Here is an 18,272-nt window from a genome sequence, read left to right on the forward strand (position 1 = left end):
ATTGATGTTGTAACATTAGTAATTAGTACACTCTGGAACCAAACGTCGGAAGGTAAACCATGTTGTTGATATGCTGACAGATACGGGATATCATATTAATATACACTATCGATGTTAAATTATTTAAAGCTTTCTAGCTTTAAATGCTAACGTATCGTGTTACTACAAAACAATAGGGTCATTGTTTGATTGGAGACTCTAAGCTCTGAAATACAATAAACCAGTTTAGAAAAGAATTATCAGTCGATCGACTTGATAATTCCATCAATTACCCGGTTAATTATCCCTGAACACGTCCCCCTAGCACACGCCATCTACATGTCATTGATCCTAGGAGATATATAATTGAGGAACATTATACAATATCAATGTAAAATGTATGAGCAAATATTCACATCACACTCTACCCGCAGATGTGTAGAATCGATATCACAACGGTTCAAGTGGATTCTGGGGGATATTGACGAAAAGTGCACTAGACTGGCATAAGGATGTTTGGATTGAGAAATAGTTTGACCACTTTGTTTGTGTTAACGACGTTCCCTCTCTTCCTCAAAGGTTTCGACTTCAACGGAAGCAATCGAACAAGGTATTTATAAGTTTTCTATCTATCGATGAGACATTTTATTTTGTCTCAGCTGTTAATTAAGTAAATGATAATTAACGATTTAATATTAATATTTAAATATATGAACACATTCAGATTGCTTCAGTTAGGTTTGATTTCCACAACATTGTGAGATCCGTTTGGATTTATTTGTATCTATTACTGAGTGATGTGTAAGAATTCATAATTCTATGTACAGACAAAATTTTGTTGGGAATAATAAATATAATTTGTAATTCGCCATACTATATAATACATTTAACCCTTGTTTAGGAATACTGACCAGACTAGTAACTTGCCATCTGTATTTTGAAACAATTTCCAGACAAAAGAAACTTAAAATCACATTAGGAGACCCCCCCCCCTGGTCGTACCTGTCTGTGATTGTCGCTCTACCAAGCAACGCAATGGCATTGTGTGTCCTTCACCGGACAGGACTTCTGGTGCCAAAGAGATTCCAGGGAAGCAATAATTTACTGGACTTGAAATGTTACTGAAATTTTACTCGGATATATTTTTCAGTGCCCTGCTGACATTTTCCTGTCAGTAACCCCACCGTGTTGTTTTATATCGTTTTTGAATATGTTCCAATTTTATCTACATGGCTTGGTTTTTATTGTTAGAACATCGGTCCTTTGGGGTAATTTAGCGGTCTGGTCAGGTTTGAATGTCAGAGGTCTTTACATTGCAAGCAAATGTACCATTGTTTGGTATACATTATCAAAGCCCAACATTGTTAGAAATAATATCCACATGTATGAAAAATGATGGTCTGTGATTGTTGTCTTAGTAAGCTAGGGCCCTCTTAATTAGCTTTACTGTCGTGGTTGAACTTGTTAAGGTAGAATTGGTACCTAAAAATCGCCAGGTTCTAGACAGTATCATATAGTATTTTACTGCCGTTGAGTCAGAATACTGTTCTTACACGTCACATGCATTAGATGTATGTTTTAACTTTCCATACAGACGACACATACTAATGACACGGTTCTACCTTCTTAGCCAAAGAAGCACGCTCTGTCAGCTAAGTCACAGGGACCGTATTTAACGGTGGTACAAGGCACACCGACTTATTTATCTTAGACGACTTCTTCCGTTTGTCTTGTTATTTCCCATATCTCAACCAGAGACTTTCAATACGAATACTGTGGAATTTTAATCAGTCGCCAATGTGATAGAACAGAGAAAAATACATTCCTGCCGAGTGTCCCGACAAAACTCGAACCCGGGTCCCCGGCGTGATAATACACAGCTCTACCTCCTGAGCCAAATAAACATGCTCCTTCAGCTGAGACATGTACCTAATCACACTATGTTTACCCTTCTTATCAGCTCACCAACCCAGAGTGACGTCAGTAGGGTCAATAAATGTTGGACAAAAGGGCCAAATGAAGTAAAAGAAGACAACATAAAAAATATAAAACAAAATGTAAAAAATGTCAACAAGCTGTAACAATATATGGTTGGCTAAATTGGCTGTGTAGGCCAACAGTCTTCAAGTAGTCCACACATATCTTTATGCTAACAGTTTCTAATAGAGGTGAGGTATTTATTATAATTTAATAGTCATGATGTCATGTGGATTGAAGGTCAATGCAGTCTAGTAAATGGTGCGTCGATGCTATGCATTGAGGCTGGTCTTCTCGCTTCAATTAATAAGATTAGAGATTCGAGGCCCACTTCATGACGTTGTCTTTCTCTATAACAAGGACACCATGCCCCTATGGTAGGTTAAATAGCGAGAGTTTTGTCAATGTAACATGAGACTAAAATGTATTAAGCGTTTTAATATTTGTAAAATGGAGTTTAAAATCTACAGGCGGTTGTGACAAGACCACTTTTGCAGCGTTGTCTGTCTTGTGACTAACCGTTATTCCTACTTGTTTAGGGACCCAACATTACTCAATTTGACATTTAAAGGTAGTGCTGTGTATTATTTGGTATTTTACACATTTAATTGTTGCCTTAATTTCTGTTGCTAAGACAATTTAGAACAGATGTTTGAGTTTATATGTGTTTGAGCATTAAGTTGATTGCTTTAGCATAAAATATCGATGCATCGTTCGAAAGCCGACATCCTAAAACAGCTACCTTGTGATCGTCTTTTGACCTGACAGTAGATAGAATGACTATAATTCACTGTCCTTTAACTGAAATATTGAAAGGGATGACCGAAACAATTCCAGATTCATTGTTAGATTAAATCGTCTTGTGAAGGGAAAAATCGAAATCAGGTGAATTCAGGAACCACAGAAGAGTATCAATATTTCCTAAAGGTTTAATTTTATCAAGAGTTTAATACTCGTATCGACATTTGAAAGGCATTTTGGTTTACTTTGAGATAACGTGTCATAGATTGGATACAGATGAATAACCTGGTAGGAATTGATTGTAATTAAAGTAACAGGAGCAGCCGAGCAGGCCATATTTTCGGGCCTGACCTGTGCGTTCAGCCTTTTGAGTCCGATAACTGGCTTCCGTACTCTAGCATAGCCGATAGAAGTATATAAAGCCATTCTGGACATTTGAAGCCTTTCTCTAGTTTTCACGCTAATGTATGAGCTGACGAGTAAACATTAAGCTGTCATGCCATGTCCACATGGGTCTGCTCCATTGTATCCTAACAACAGTCCCAGTACATAATACATGACAGTAGGTCAACGGCATGTTTATAGACCAAATGTCTCAATTTCAAATAAGAATTGGTTAGTATACAAACACCCTGTCTCCCCATTCTCGCGGCAACAAACATATGCTTGTAAAATGCACGAGCACGAGAGTTCAAAAACATTCGTATAATTATCAATCATATTGTCAACGCTAAACAATATGTTAACACTTATAACAACAACATATGTCCGTCCAGTATCGCGAAAACACGGTACTATAGTAGAGATGCCAAATGTGTACACACAAATGATTAGAGAGATCAGAAGTTGGGAAACGTTTAGAAAAAAGGAGAGGAGAGGATGTAAGGGTTGAAGGGTAAAATGAGGATAGAATGGCAGGGTTGATGGGAAAAGTAAGGAAAGGATGTAAGGGTTGAAGGGAAAAGTAAGGAAAGGATGGCAGGGTTGAAGGGAAAAGTAAGGAAAGGATGGCAGGGTTGAAGGAAAAGTAAGAAAAAAATGTAAGGGTTGAAGGGAAAAGTAAGGAAAGGATGGCAGGGTTGAAGGGAAAAGTAAGGAAAGGATGGCAGGGTTGAAGGGAAAAGTAAGGAAAGGATGGCAGGGTTGAAGGGAAAAGTGAGGAAAGGATGTAAGGGTTGAAGGGAAAAGGAAGGAAAGGATGGCACGGTTGAAGGTTAAAGTGAGGAAAGGATGGCAGGGTTGAAGAGAAAAGTAAGGAAAGGATGTAAGGGTTGAAGGGAAAAGTAAGGAAAGGATGGCAGGGTTGAAAGGAAAAGTAAGGAAAGGATAGCAGGGTTGAAGGGAAAAGTAAAGAAAGGATGGCAGGGTTGAAGGTTAAAGTGAGGAAAGGATGGCAGGGTTGAAGGGAAAAGTAAGGAAAGGATGTAAGGGTTGAAGGGAAAAGTAAGGAAAGGATGGCAGGGTTGAAGGGAAAAGTAAGGAAAGGATGGCAGGGTTCAAGGTTAAAGTGAGGAAAGGATGGCAGGGTGCAAGGTTAGTGAGGAAAGGATGGAAAAGTTGAAGGGAAAACAGAGGAAATGATGGAAGGGTTGAAGGTTAAAATAAGGAAAGGATGAAAGGGTTGAAGGTTAAAGTGAGGAAAGGATGGCAGGGTTGAAGGTTAGTGAGGAAAGGATGGAAAAGTTGAAGGGAAAACAGAGGAAATGATGGAAGGGTTGAAGGTTAAAATAAGGAAAGGATGAAAGGGTTGAAGGTTAAGTAAGGAAAGGATGGCAGGGTTGAAGGGAAAAGTAAGGAAAGGATGGCAGGGTTGAAGGGAAAAGTAAGGAAAGGATGGCAGGGTTGAAGGGAAAAGTAAGGAAAGGATGGCAGGGTTGAAGGTTAGTGAGGAAAGGATGGCAGGGTTGAAGGGAAAAGTAAGGAAAGGATGGCAGGGTTGAAGGGAAAAGTAAGGAAAGGATGGCAGGGTTCAAGGTTAAAGTGAGGAAAGGATGGCAGGGTTGAAGGTTAGTGAGGAAAGGATGGAAAAGTTGAAGGGAAAACAGAGGAAAGGATGGAAGGGTTGAAGGTTAAAATAAGGAAAGGATGAAAGGGTTGAAGGTTAAGTAAGGAAAGGATGAAAGGGTTGAAGGGAAAAGTAAGGAAAGGATGGCAGGGTTCAAGGTTAAAATGAGGAAAGGATGGAAGGGTTGAAGGGAAAAGTAAGGAAAGGATGAAAGGGTTGAAGGTTAGAGTGAGGAAAGGATGGCAGGGTTGAATGTTAGTGAGGAAAGGATTGAAGAGTTGAAGGGAAAAGAGAGGAAAGGATGGAAGGGTTGAAGGTTAAAGTAAGGAAAGGATGAAAGGGTTGAAGGTTAAGTAAGGAAAGGATGAAAGGGTTGAAGGGAAAAGTGAGGAAAGGATAGAAGGGTTGAAGGGAAAAGTAAGGAAAGGATGAAAGGGTTGACGGTTAGAGTGAGGAAAGGATGGCAGGGTTGAATGTTAGTGAGGAAAGGATTGAAGAGTTGAAGGGAAAAGAGAGGAAAGGATGGAAGGGTTGAAGGTTAAAGTAAGGAAAGGATGAAAGGGTTGAAGGTTAAGTAAGGAAAGGATGAAAGGGTTGAAGGGAAAAGTGAGGAAAGGATAGAAGGGTTGAAGGGAAAAGATAGGATAGGAGAGAAGGGTTGAGGTTAAAGTGAGGAAAGGATGGAAGGGTTGAAGGGGGAAAAGAGGATAGGAGGGAAGGGTGGAAGGGAAAAGAGAGGATAGGAGGGGAATGTTAAAGGAAAGGAGAGAAAACCAAGAGATTTGATGATATGAAAAAAACCCAATGATTTATTTCAAATTTATGTCATTTTATGATTTATGTATGTCATATTAATTATATATCGATTTTACAGACAGGGGGTTCTCAAGGAACTGCTGAATGATAGCAGCTATGATTCCAGCCTATCGCCAGAGTTTGAAGATGGTAAGTATTATGGGATTGGTCAATCGTTTGGCAGTCCTGATACGGTGCTATGTGAGAGGACATACTGACTGACAAACGTTCTGTACAACCCGTTCTGCCACTCATATTAACTAGGGTGAATAAGAAATTTTTGTACCTCATGAGGAGCCCCACATTTACCTGAATCCGGCCGATCGATAGCAGATGAATAGTATAATCACTATGAAAACGTTCCCAGTAAAACTGCATTATTTCAACTGTCATTGGTTTTTTATGAGCTCGAAGTCTAACCAATATCAATTATTTACCCTATTTCAATTTAGTTTTTTTCTCTTTAGCCAAATATTTAAATAGCATATTACTGTTAGCCAGCAGATACATATAATGATTGCATTTTTGCTAGTGAAACATATAGAGGATATTGAATAGTTTCCCGTTGAATGTAACATATATTTTACAAGTAGGACAGAATATTGAAATATTCTATCATACGAGTGAAATATATGTTACATTCAACGTTCAATTTTTCTTTTTATTGCATTTTATATGCTTAAAAACAAAATTAAAAACATTGAAAATAGACAATGTCAAAATATCCGGGAATCAGTAACATAATTCATGACGTCATCTCTTTGTGACGTTACTCCACGTCAACTTGACGGCGCCATTTTGAAAGTACTGATCAACGCAATTTAAGCGTGTTCTGCTGTTATCGGATAATCTTTGCTTGAAAAGCTAACAAGTGAGTATTTTGTCAAAAAATAGCTGAATATTTCAGAAATACAGCAAAATAACCCGTTGATCTATCTTCGCTACGTTAAGAAAAATTTCAATGATATGAATACAAAGGTTCGTAGATTTTGCAGTGCAAATATAAGATTTTGCAGTTTTTCGTTTTTGACCAATCAGAGCGAACCTTTGTATTCACTTCAATGACGCTTGCCGATTTTTCCAATCGAAGCGAAGATAGATAAATTGGTTATTTGCTGGATTTTTTTAATATTCAGGCTGGGTTTTTTTTTTTTTTTTACAAAATACGAACTTGACGTTAGCTCTATGCACAGATTTTCCGATAACGGCAGAAAACGCTTAGATTGCGTTGATCGGTACTTTCAAATGGCGCCGTCAAGTTGACGTGGAGTAACGTCACAAAGAGATGACGTAATGAATCCCGCACTTTTTGACCCTATTAATTATTCGATATTTTTTTACTTTGTTTTTAAGTATATAAAATTCAATTAAAAGAAAATTGACAGGTTTCCCGTTTAATATAACATATGTTTCACAAGTATGACATAATGTTCGATATTTTTCACTAGTGCTTCGCACTCGTTAAAATATCTACATTCTGTGATACTCGTGATATATATGTTATATTAAACGGGAAACCTGTCAATATCCCCTATATACTTAACAATAAACAGATGAATTTGTAAACAATAGTTCACATGCTATTATATCATGTCCCATCTAATCACATTACAATTGTTCATGTATCAGTTTCCCACATAATACTATACCATATTTCGTATCATATCTTAATCAAAAGACACATCATACTATACAACACGACATCATAATTCATATACCATTATTATTATTTAATATTGTATCTCTTGAAATTATTCATATTTGATATGTTTAATTTACGAATGTACTTGACACGCGCTATAATATGAACGAAAATGAAATTCTTATCATATCTATTAAAAAAATCCAATCTTCCCCTTTCCATCATAAGATTGTAGGTTTTATAAATCATGATGATGGGTTATAAATGAGGATGGTGGGTTAAATAAATAAGGACGATTTGTTTGATAAATAAGATGGTGGGCTATATAAATAAGGATGTTGGGTTTTTGTAAATACGGATGGTTGATTTAATAAATTAGATGGCGGGTTTTATAAGTAAATATTCGTGGGTCTTATGAATGAATATTGGTGGGTTTTATAACTAAGGATGGTGGGTTTTATAAATAAGGACGGTGGGTTTTATAAATAAGGACGGTGGGTTTTATAGATAAGGATGGTGGGTTTTATAAATAAGGATGGTGGGTTTTATAGATAAGGATGGTACGTTTTATAAATAAGGATGGTGGGTTTTTATAAATAAGGACGGTGGGTTTTATAGATACGGATGGTAGGTTTTATGGATAAGGATGGTAGGTTTTATGGATAAGGATGGTAGGTTTTATGGATACGGATGGTGGTTTTTATAGATAAGGATGGTGGTTTTTAAAGATACGGATGGTAGGTTTATAAATAAGGATGGTAGGTTTGATGGATAAGGACGGTAGGTTTATAGATCAGGATGGTAGGTTTTATGGATAAGGATGGTGGGTTTATAGATCAGGATGGTAGGTTTTATGGATAAGGATGGTGGGTTTTATGGATAAGGATGGTGGGTTTTATAGATAAGGATGGTGGTTTTTAAAGATACGGATGGTAGGTTTATAAATAAGGATGGTAGGTTTTATGGATACGGATGGTGGGTTTTATGGATAAGGATGGTGGGTTTTATGGATAAGGATGGTGGGTTTTAGGGATAATGATGGTAGGTTTTATGGATAAGGATGGTGGGTTTTATGGATACGGATGGTGGGTTTTATAAATAAGGATAGTACTTTTTATAAATAAGGATGGTATGTTTTATAAATAAGGATGGTGGGTTTTATGGATACGGATGGTGGGTTTTATGGATACGGATGGTGGGTTTTATGGATACGGATGGTGGGTTTTATGGATACGGATGGTAGGTTTTATAGATAAGGATGGTACGTTTTATAGATAAGAATGGTACGTTTTATAAATAAGGATGGTACGTTTTATGGATAAGGATGGTGGGTTTTATGGATACGGATGGTGGGTTTTGTAGATAAGGATGGTGTGTTTTATGGATAACGATGGTAGGTTTTATAGATAAGGATGGTAGGTTTTATAAGTAAGGATGGTAGGTTTTATGGATACGGATGGTAGGTTTTATGGATAAGGATGGTAGGTTTTATAGATAAGGATGGTAGGTTTTATGGATAAGGATGGTGGGTTGTATGGATAAGAATGGTGGGTTTTATAGATAATGATGATGGGTTTTATAGATAAGGATGTTGGGTTTGATAAATAAGGACGGTGGGTTTTATAAATATTGGAGGGTGAGTTTTATAAATATTGGAGGGTGAGTTGATAAGAAATATTACAAATGTGACCAAGTAAAACTGATCACAAAACAAACGACATTATTTACTTAACTTCATACAGTCCTCCATGTCCGTTTCGATAAATCCTAACAAAAGTATGACAATATAGCCAAGGTGCTTTACTGTGGATGGAAATCAGACATTAATTCTTTTCAATGAAAATAGTGAAAGTATACATTTCCTTTTTCTTTGCCAGATCTGGAGTGAAGTTTAATAAGGATAAAGGTTTATTACAGATAACAGGTCTATTTCATTTGTACAATGGATATGCCTATTAATATTGTTGACTGAAATAGTTCAATGATCTGTCATTTTATATAGAGCAAATAACTTTAAATGATTTCCTATATCTAATTACAACAGGCACACCACGTTCTGATCTCAATATATACAGTCATTACATTCCTAAATGATAAAACAATTTACTGTAAAATCGGACAAATCCAAAATTATTATTGTTTTTATACATTGTATATGGATGCACATTGAATACGACCATACTCTTTACCTAGCAACAGGAGTGGCTCGCAGTTTATCATAATATAATTGTATATATCGGTTCTTTGACAGACATCCCCACAGATGTGACAATACAGATTTTTATAATGAGTATCGACTCCCTGAATGAAGTGTCCATGGTGAGTAATTCTGAAGAACCAATTAACATTAAAACAAACTATCTACATCTTCAGTTCATTTTACAGATACATACATAGAATGTACTAACAGAGAGATAATAGGTCGTGTTCCATTCATTCAAAACTTGACTAGGACGTTTCTATCATCGTACAAAATGGCGACAATTACGTCACAATGATGTTTTTATTAATATGTCTTACGATATCAATCACATCACAATAATGTTATAATATGATGTGATTACGATATCAATCACGTCACAATAATGTTATAATTGATGTGATTACGATATCAATCACGTCACAATAATGTTATAATTGATGTGATTACGATATTGATGACATTGCTATTTGACATGGCAGTAGATGTTTATTATATGACACAAATTGTTCAAGCTCCTTATAAAGGTAGAATCAAGGTCGGATACGTTTTAATGTGTAAACGATAAAAACATTTATTATAACATGGTATCAATATTACTTGTTACATATGATACCAATATAACTTGTTATATATGACATCAATATTACTTGTTACATATAATATTAATATTACTTGTTATATATGATACCAATATTACTGGTTAATATTATATCAATATTACTTTTTATATGATATCAATATTACTTTTTATATGATATCAATATTACTTTTTTATATGATATCAATATTATTTGTTACATATGGTATCAATATAACTTGTTACATATGATATCAATATTACTGGTTAATATGATACCAATATAACTTGTTACATATGATATCAATATTACTGGTGAATATCATATCGATATTACTTGTTTCATATGTTTAATACATGTTATATATGTTCCTAGGATTATTCAATGACGATATTCCTACGTCAGAAGTGGGTGGACAAGCGCCTGGTCTACAAGCCAGTTCCGGGTATGAGTATGTTAGAACTGGACAGTCGTATGATCGAGAAGGTTTGGGTACCGGACACCATTTTTTCGAACGAGAAGAGAGCTAGCTTCCACGAAGTGACCGTACCAAATAAACTCATGCAGCTTTATCCCAACGGAACTGTCTTTTACAGCGTCAGGTAAACGTTTGTTAGAACCACACACTCACGCAACTCCATCACGTTACAGCGTCAGGTAAACGTTTGTTAGTACCATACAGACTCACACAACTCCACCACTTTACAGCGTCAGGTAAACGTTTGTTAGTACCATACAGACTCACATAACTCCACCACTTTACAGCGTCAGGTAAACGTTTGTTAGTACCATACACACTCACATAACTCCATCACTTTACAGCGTCAGGTAAACGTTTGTTAGTACCATACAGACTCATGCAACTCCACCACTTTACAGCGTCAGGTAAACGTTTGTTAGTACCATACAGACTCACGCAACTCCACCACTTTACAGCGTCAGGTAAACGTTTGTTAGTACCATACAGACTCACACAACTCCACCACTTTACAGCGTCAGGTAAACGTTTGTTAGTACCATACAGACTCACATAACTCCACCACTTTACAGCGTCAGGTAAACGTTTGTTAGTACCATACAGACTCACATAACTCCATCACTTTACAGCGTCAGGTAAACGTTTGTTAGTACCATACAGAGTCTCGCAACTCCATCACTTTACAGCGTCAGGTAAACGTTTGTTAATACCATACAGACTCACACAACTCCATAACTTTACAGCGTCAGGTAAACGTTTGTTAGTACCATACACACTCACATAACTCCATCACTTTACAGCGTCAGGTAAACGTTTGTTAGTACCATACAGACTCACACAACTCCACCACTTTACAGCGTCAGGTAAACGTTTGTTAGTACCATACAGACTCACACAACTCCACCACTTTACAGCGTCAGGTAAACGTTTGTTATTACCATACACACTCACATAACTCCATCACTTTACAGCGTCAGGTAAACGTTTGTTAGTACCGTACACACTCACATAACTCCACCACTTTACAGCGTCAGGTAAACGTTTGTTAGTACCATACAAACCTTTGTCGCAGTGCAGCACTGGGAGAAAATGTAAATGTTGCAGATTTTATCAATAGACATATATATATATTCCTCGTTTCTGCTGTTTAACTCCCTTCCATGCCATTCCAGTACCTTTCGTCATGATATCAACACAAAGTGGAAGTTTAGTTTCACTTGACCAACAGTACCTCGATTAGTTTTAAAAGAATTAATCAGTATACCAGAATCTTTCTGCTTTAATAAGTCGATCTGCTATTTACAGATTTCATCTTTATATGTGTTGAAGCCAGGACCAATCTTTATCAATAGTAAAAAATCAATTAAAAATAATTACATACATGTATCTGTCATTTGGTCTTCTATTCGATTAATTTAAATGACGCATTTAAATAACACGTCATGTTTGTTTCGATTTTAAACCTATGTCGTATTTTAGAAAAATAACTTAACAACAAGGCGCATTTTGATAAATTAGAGATTTTGCTGAAGTTGTATCACGAATGACCACTGTACGTTATATTTACCATATATGGTAGGCGAATGACTCCGAATCATCGGAGCATAATAACGGCGCAGTAGGCATGTTGTAAGACATTCTTACGTCGGTGTTTTATCAACGCTGCTTTAATCTTTTAAAGTTTTATTTGCTTTAAAGTATTACATCTCCTGGTGTTTATAACATCGAATGCGGTTATACGCAACTGTTATCGAGAAACCTTTTCAATGATATACTCATTTTTAGATGAATTTCAGAGACTTTTCTATCTAAAACATCGCTTTCCGAACTGTTTCTGCTCGTTCTAACTGCGCTTTAATAATACAGTGGAATAAATAAAGAGACAACAAAAATGAATACATTGTATCGTACACCGTAGTATTGTCGAGGGAAATTAATGGAGAGGGATGTGTTATCGACCATTATATATCCCATCTCTTGTTTTATCTACGTGATAGAACATGATATATATAATAACACTCTTGTTTAATATGACGGAAATACACGAAGTTACGATTTGCCGTAAGTTAGAAATTTGATGGTACCGTCAAACATAAATAAGGTCCCGAAAAAAGAGCCTTGTATTTTAATTGGAATGAATAAATCAAATTTTTAAACACACACACATGTACATGTAACCATGTTACATTTGGAGAAAGTATAATAAAACACTTAGCTAATAGAATGGAAATTATACAAATTGTTTACCAAGATAATGTTGTCCTGTTATTTTACAGGATATCGACGACTTCATCTACTAGATAACAATGTCTTTGTCATAATTATACAGGACATCGATAACTTTGTCCTATTTATATAATTCTACAGGGTATCGATTACTTTGTCCTGCTTACATGTATATATTTATACAGGACAATGACTACTTTGTCCTGTTTATATAATTTTACAGGACATCGACTACTTTGTCCTGTTTATATAATTTTACAGGACATCGACTACTTTGTCCTGTTTATATAATTATACAGGACATCGATTACTTTGTCATGTTAATATAATTATACAGGACATCGATTACTTTGTCCTGTTTATATAATTCTACATGGTATCGATTACTTTGTCATGTTAATATAATTATACAGGGTATTGATTACTTTGTCCTGTTTATATAATTCTACATGGTAATGATTACTTTGTCCTGTTTATATAATTATAGAGGACATCGGTTTCTTTGTTCTGTTTATATAATTCTACAGAATATCAATGACTTTGTCCTGTTTATGTAATTATACAGAATATCGATGACTTTGTCCTGTTTGTGTAATTCTACAGAATATCGATGACTTTGTCCTGTTTGTGTAATTATACAGAATATTGATGACTTTGTCCTGTTTGTGTAATTCTAAAGAATATCGATGACTTTGTCCTGTTTGTGTAATTCTAAAGAATATCGATGACTTTGTCCTGTTTGTGTAATTCTACAGAATATCGATGACTTTGTCCTGTTTGTGTAATTATACAGAATATCGATGACTTTGTCATGTTTATTAAATTCTACAGAATATCGATGACTTTGTCCGGTTTATGTAATTCTACAGAATATCGATGACTTTGTCATGTGACATGAAGCTAGCATCCTACCCACTGGATTCACAACATTGCCTTGTCGCCGTCGAAAGTTGTAAGTAAAGCAACATATCAACAAACATTACTGCCACATGTTTGCAAATTATCGAATATGATAATTAATTATATTACACCATTCATTGTTGTGCTGATATACAGTTTATTGCCCATTTCCCACCTTATGCTATAGAGACAATAAATAAAGGGTTGTCGATTACGTTGACACTAATTTATATGTTTACAGATAGCTACTCCACGGAGAATGTGGTGTTCCAGTGGCATCCCACCCAAGCTATCAGGATGATGTCGGATAGACTCCTTCCTCAATTCTTCTTCTCCAAGGAGGTGTCGTTTGAAAGCGACTGTCTGAGGGACTACGGTGAAAGTACATGATCCGTTAGGTCATAATTCTATTAGATTCATTTCATATATATGTTCAACATGTTTTTCATGGTTTCCAGTGATGAAAGTCAAAAGTTGCATATGTATAAATGATATTCAGTCTGAAATATTGCTGTTTTTCCCGTTCTCTGCTTGTTCCTATTTTTATTGATATGATAATGATATGTAACCACATTCCTGCATGTGTCAATAAAATGACGATGTCTTATTTTATAAATCCGTTTTGTTCTATGCAAAGTTACGAAATATTAAACCGTTTGAAGATTGTACATTATGCACATGTTTCTATGTCTCTTTGACTAGGTGGTAAGTTTTCCTGCTTGGAGGCCAAACTTCATCTCAAAAGGAACAACGGTTATTATATCGCCCAGATATTCATCCCAAGTATCCTGATCGTCATGCTGTCGTGGGTCTCGTTCTGGGTAGACGCCGAGGCAACACCTGCTCGGGTGTCTTTAGGAGTTCTAACAGTTCTCACCATAACGACTCAGAGTTCTGGTGCACGCTCCCAACTACCGCGCGTGTCTTACATAAAGGCAATCGACGTTTGGATGTCAACCTGTCTAATGTTTGTGTTCGCCTCCCTCCTAGAATATGCCTACATCAATGTTCTGACGCGAAAACGTCGTTCTAAATTGATGACAGCCCTCCAGATTGGTCCGGAGGGAATGCTGACTACTAAGGTACATTCACAGTATAGATAGAGGTTACACAACGAGTGAATGTTGGATATGGAATTTATTTCACACGAGTAAGTTATTTTTCAAACGTTACAAAAGACACGAGCTTTAGCGAGTCTCTGTTGCAACTTAAAAAAAAACAACTTACGAGTTTGAAATAAATTCCATATCCAACATTCATGAGTCGCGTGACCTGTTTCTACCACAATAATATCGGCTGGAATCAAAGGGAAACGTGGCCAAGTATAATTTCGCGTATGCAAATAGAATGTACCCGTGACGTCCGGGACCCGGTGATGTGACGTTATTCGATTATTGATGACGTCAATAACAATTGAAGCTTGGGTCAAAGTTCGAATTCTTGACCAATCAAAAGGCCGGAAGGTCATATACCACTAGTGGTATATAACATATATTTATCCAACAGTCGGCACCTTTATACAATGGCTTGAGAGTGGAATAACACGGCGTATTGTGGTAGAAATGTGGTTACGTTACACCTGTGATTTTGATGTTAGAATGATACAGAGCTCAGATTAAGTTTTCAAGTTGATGATTTGACGATAGTAGCGGGGATGATTCTTGGGGGAACTATTTTTTGTTAAGAATCGCCCTTATCCGCTGTTCATGTAACAATTCTCGCTTTTTTCCATCTTTCATGAAAACCAAAACTCAGGGGTAGGTTTCTTTGGCAAAATTTATTCAATATATATACCCTGTAAAATACATAAAACAAACATAATAAAATCACGCTTTCACACCTGGACACGCACCCGAGACTATACCCGTATACCAGAAAAGGGAAACAACTCCTATAAGAGTATGAGTATCTCTAATTCACGACATATGAAGCGTAAATTATATAAGAGAAATACAGGATTGTGATGAAACTTTACCTTTTACAATGAAATAAATAATTTTCCATTGTTTGTACGTAGAATGCGGCTTTCTGATTGGTTGAGATTTTTTTTCATTTAAGCATTGGTGGCCTTTTTTTTTTTTAGTTTCATCGGGGTATGAAACAAATTTTGTTTGCAAACTGTAAGAATCCGCTACGCGGATTCATACAGTTTGCAAACAAAATTTGTTTCATACCCAGATGGAACTAAAAAATAATTGACACCAACGCTTATAATTAATTTTTGAAAATGATTTTCTAATTTAAAACATGTTTAATGTACAATTTTACTGGTTTTAAATGGGATTCTTTTTCTCAAATCAACACGCAACGTCAATTGTCGTATTGTGACGTCATATTTTATGCGCCATTCTCGGAATTTCTTTCATAAAAGAATGAAAAGAATTTTTCGACCAATCACATTTGAGTATTTACCATGAAAACAAAGAAAATTAATTATACCACTATGAAAAAAAAAAAAAAAATCGAGAATGGCGCGAAAAATGTGACGTCACAATACGGCAATTGACGTTGCGTATTGATTTGAGAAAAAAAAATCCCATATAAAACCAGTAAAATTGTACATAAAACATGTTTTAAATTAGAAAATTATTTTCAAAAATTAATTATAAGCGTTGATGTCAATTATTTTTTTAGTTTCATCGGGGTATGAACAAAACATTTGTTTGCAAACTTCTGTAAGAATCCGCTACGTGGATTCATACAGTTTGCAAACCAAATATTTTTTAATACCCAGATGAAACTAAAAAAAATGACATCAATGCTTAATTATGTAATTGGTAGCGGCAAATATCGCCTAATTAACTAGAAAATACTATAAACTAGTTTCCTATAAAAACTACAACTGTACTGAACTTTCAGTGCAATTTGACTTATAAATACAATATATTAAATAGCTGACGGCAGGATTGTCATAGTTTCTTCGTTAATGTTATGAGAATACCATAAATTTAATTAATGTATTTCATGGTGCATCATTGAAGAAAGCAACAACATACAAACGGTTTGATAGACATCTTTAGGAATTTCCTTTTTTAAACAATGATGTACTCTATCGCTTCAGACTCTTCCCGAAGAGAGCGACCGGAGGACGTCAGGTGTGGTTCTGTACGACCGTTCTAGTGAAGCAAGGAAGGTGGATAAAATATCACGAGTTGTCTTTCCTGTCACGTTCGGAGTATTCAATCTGGGATTCTGGACATGTTATATATTATACAATCCAAGCTAGAAGTGAACAGACACATACTTGTTCATGGACCTTTTTTAATGTTCTGGTGGCGATATATCGCGTGCAGATTTATTGTTTTAATTCGTTGAGGAGGAGCAGACGAGATGACAAAATAACTGGTCACAATTCCTTTGGGGTACGTTAAAATAACGACCAGTGAATGAACATGAACATTTATAGATTTATATGGAGACCACAGAGGAAAATAATATAAAGACCTAGTGTTCCGGAATGATCAGCGTCTTTAACATCATCGACAACACCCTCCATGTGATTCTAGGTGAAAATAAAGAACTGAAACGGTAGATGCTCTGGAGGAAGACTACTGTCATGTATGTTTTATTCCAGCTGTCCAGCGTATCACCCTCTGTAACAGTACAGCGTATCACCCTCTGTAACATTTAAAGTCAAATCATCAAGTGCCTGTCTTTAACTATGCACGTGACGTTATGAGAACCTTTTGTGTTGTAATCTCTATTGGTTTGATATTAACGAAAAATATCGATTACCACACTCTTATATCAACAATATTCTCCGTGAAGTTATCTAATTTTCAGTGTTCATAATTTACATAAAATGGTGTTATATATGTTTACCATTTTGTTTATAACTCTGATATGGACTTGAATTAAAGGTTAAAATGGATAAAACACATTTTACGTCTTTATACCGAACTTTAAGGTATGTTAAACTTAAAACGAAAGTAAAGGTCGGTAGCTTGAAACATGCCTGTTGCGAGTTAACATCGTGTTAAAACGTTTTTCTAAACAATCAGGTAAACATAAATCTGATATGTTATTAGACTAGTTTGATAAATTTATCGTATACACGGGCGTCAAAGACAATTCAAATTTTCACTGATAGCAATAGACCAGGAATGGACGTGGAAACTTTTTTTCTAACAAAAGGACATGTAACAATGGCCTTAGACATGCTGTCCTATATAGACCATATTGTGTGCTTCCTATTTACATGTTAAGATTTCATCATTGTCGCTTCAGTTTCCATAAAAAAAACCTCGATGCATTGGTTAACTTGTCTTCAGTCTTCTATAATATAAATCAATATCTTTGTGTCACGTGTGTATTTGACTTTTAATATTTGTTACCTTAATACAAACCGACCTGTTACTGATTAACTTCATAGATTAAAAAAGAAATTTTTTTTATATAAATCACACGAATAATGCAACATCTCATCTGTTTAATTATGATTAAACATTCAGTGTCAACATTGACATAAGTATCACTTGACTTATTTATGCGCTAGCCTACATATTGTTCTTGATGATGGAAAGATGGAACAATGCGTTGAGATATTGCTTTGTGAAATATGAGAGAAAGGCCATATTTCTGCGTGGTGATGAACGACGATATGTTCAATCGGAGTGACATGTAGTCATACACAAAGGGCCATAACTCTTATCGACCTAGATGGAAGGGGTAAATTAATTATCACAACTCAACAACGACACTAGTAAAATCACATATGGAAGAGGGACGTGTGAAGGTGACGTGTACAC

General features: G+C 35.7%; 1 protein-coding gene across 1 annotated transcript; it reads left to right on the forward strand.

Moving 5' to 3' along the window:
- Positions 1–342: 342 nt before the first annotated feature.
- Positions 343–17,391, forward strand: LOC117328797 (glycine receptor subunit alpha-3-like). Its single transcript, XM_033886345.1, has 8 exons — positions 343–589; positions 5,577–5,647; positions 9,391–9,458; positions 10,296–10,522; positions 13,494–13,576; positions 13,766–13,906; positions 14,227–14,606; positions 16,586–17,391. The coding sequence occupies exons 1-8, from the start codon at positions 492–494 to the stop codon at positions 16,748–16,750; spliced, it is 1,233 nt and encodes a 410-aa protein (XP_033742236.1). The 5' UTR covers positions 343–491; the 3' UTR covers positions 16,751–17,391.
- The last annotated feature ends 881 nt before the right edge of the window (positions 17,392–18,272 follow it).

The sequence above is a fragment of the Pecten maximus genome, chromosome 6 (assembly GCF_902652985.1).
Source record: "Pecten maximus chromosome 6, xPecMax1.1, whole genome shotgun sequence".
Taxonomy (NCBI): Eukaryota; Metazoa; Mollusca; class Bivalvia; order Pectinida; family Pectinidae; genus Pecten; species Pecten maximus.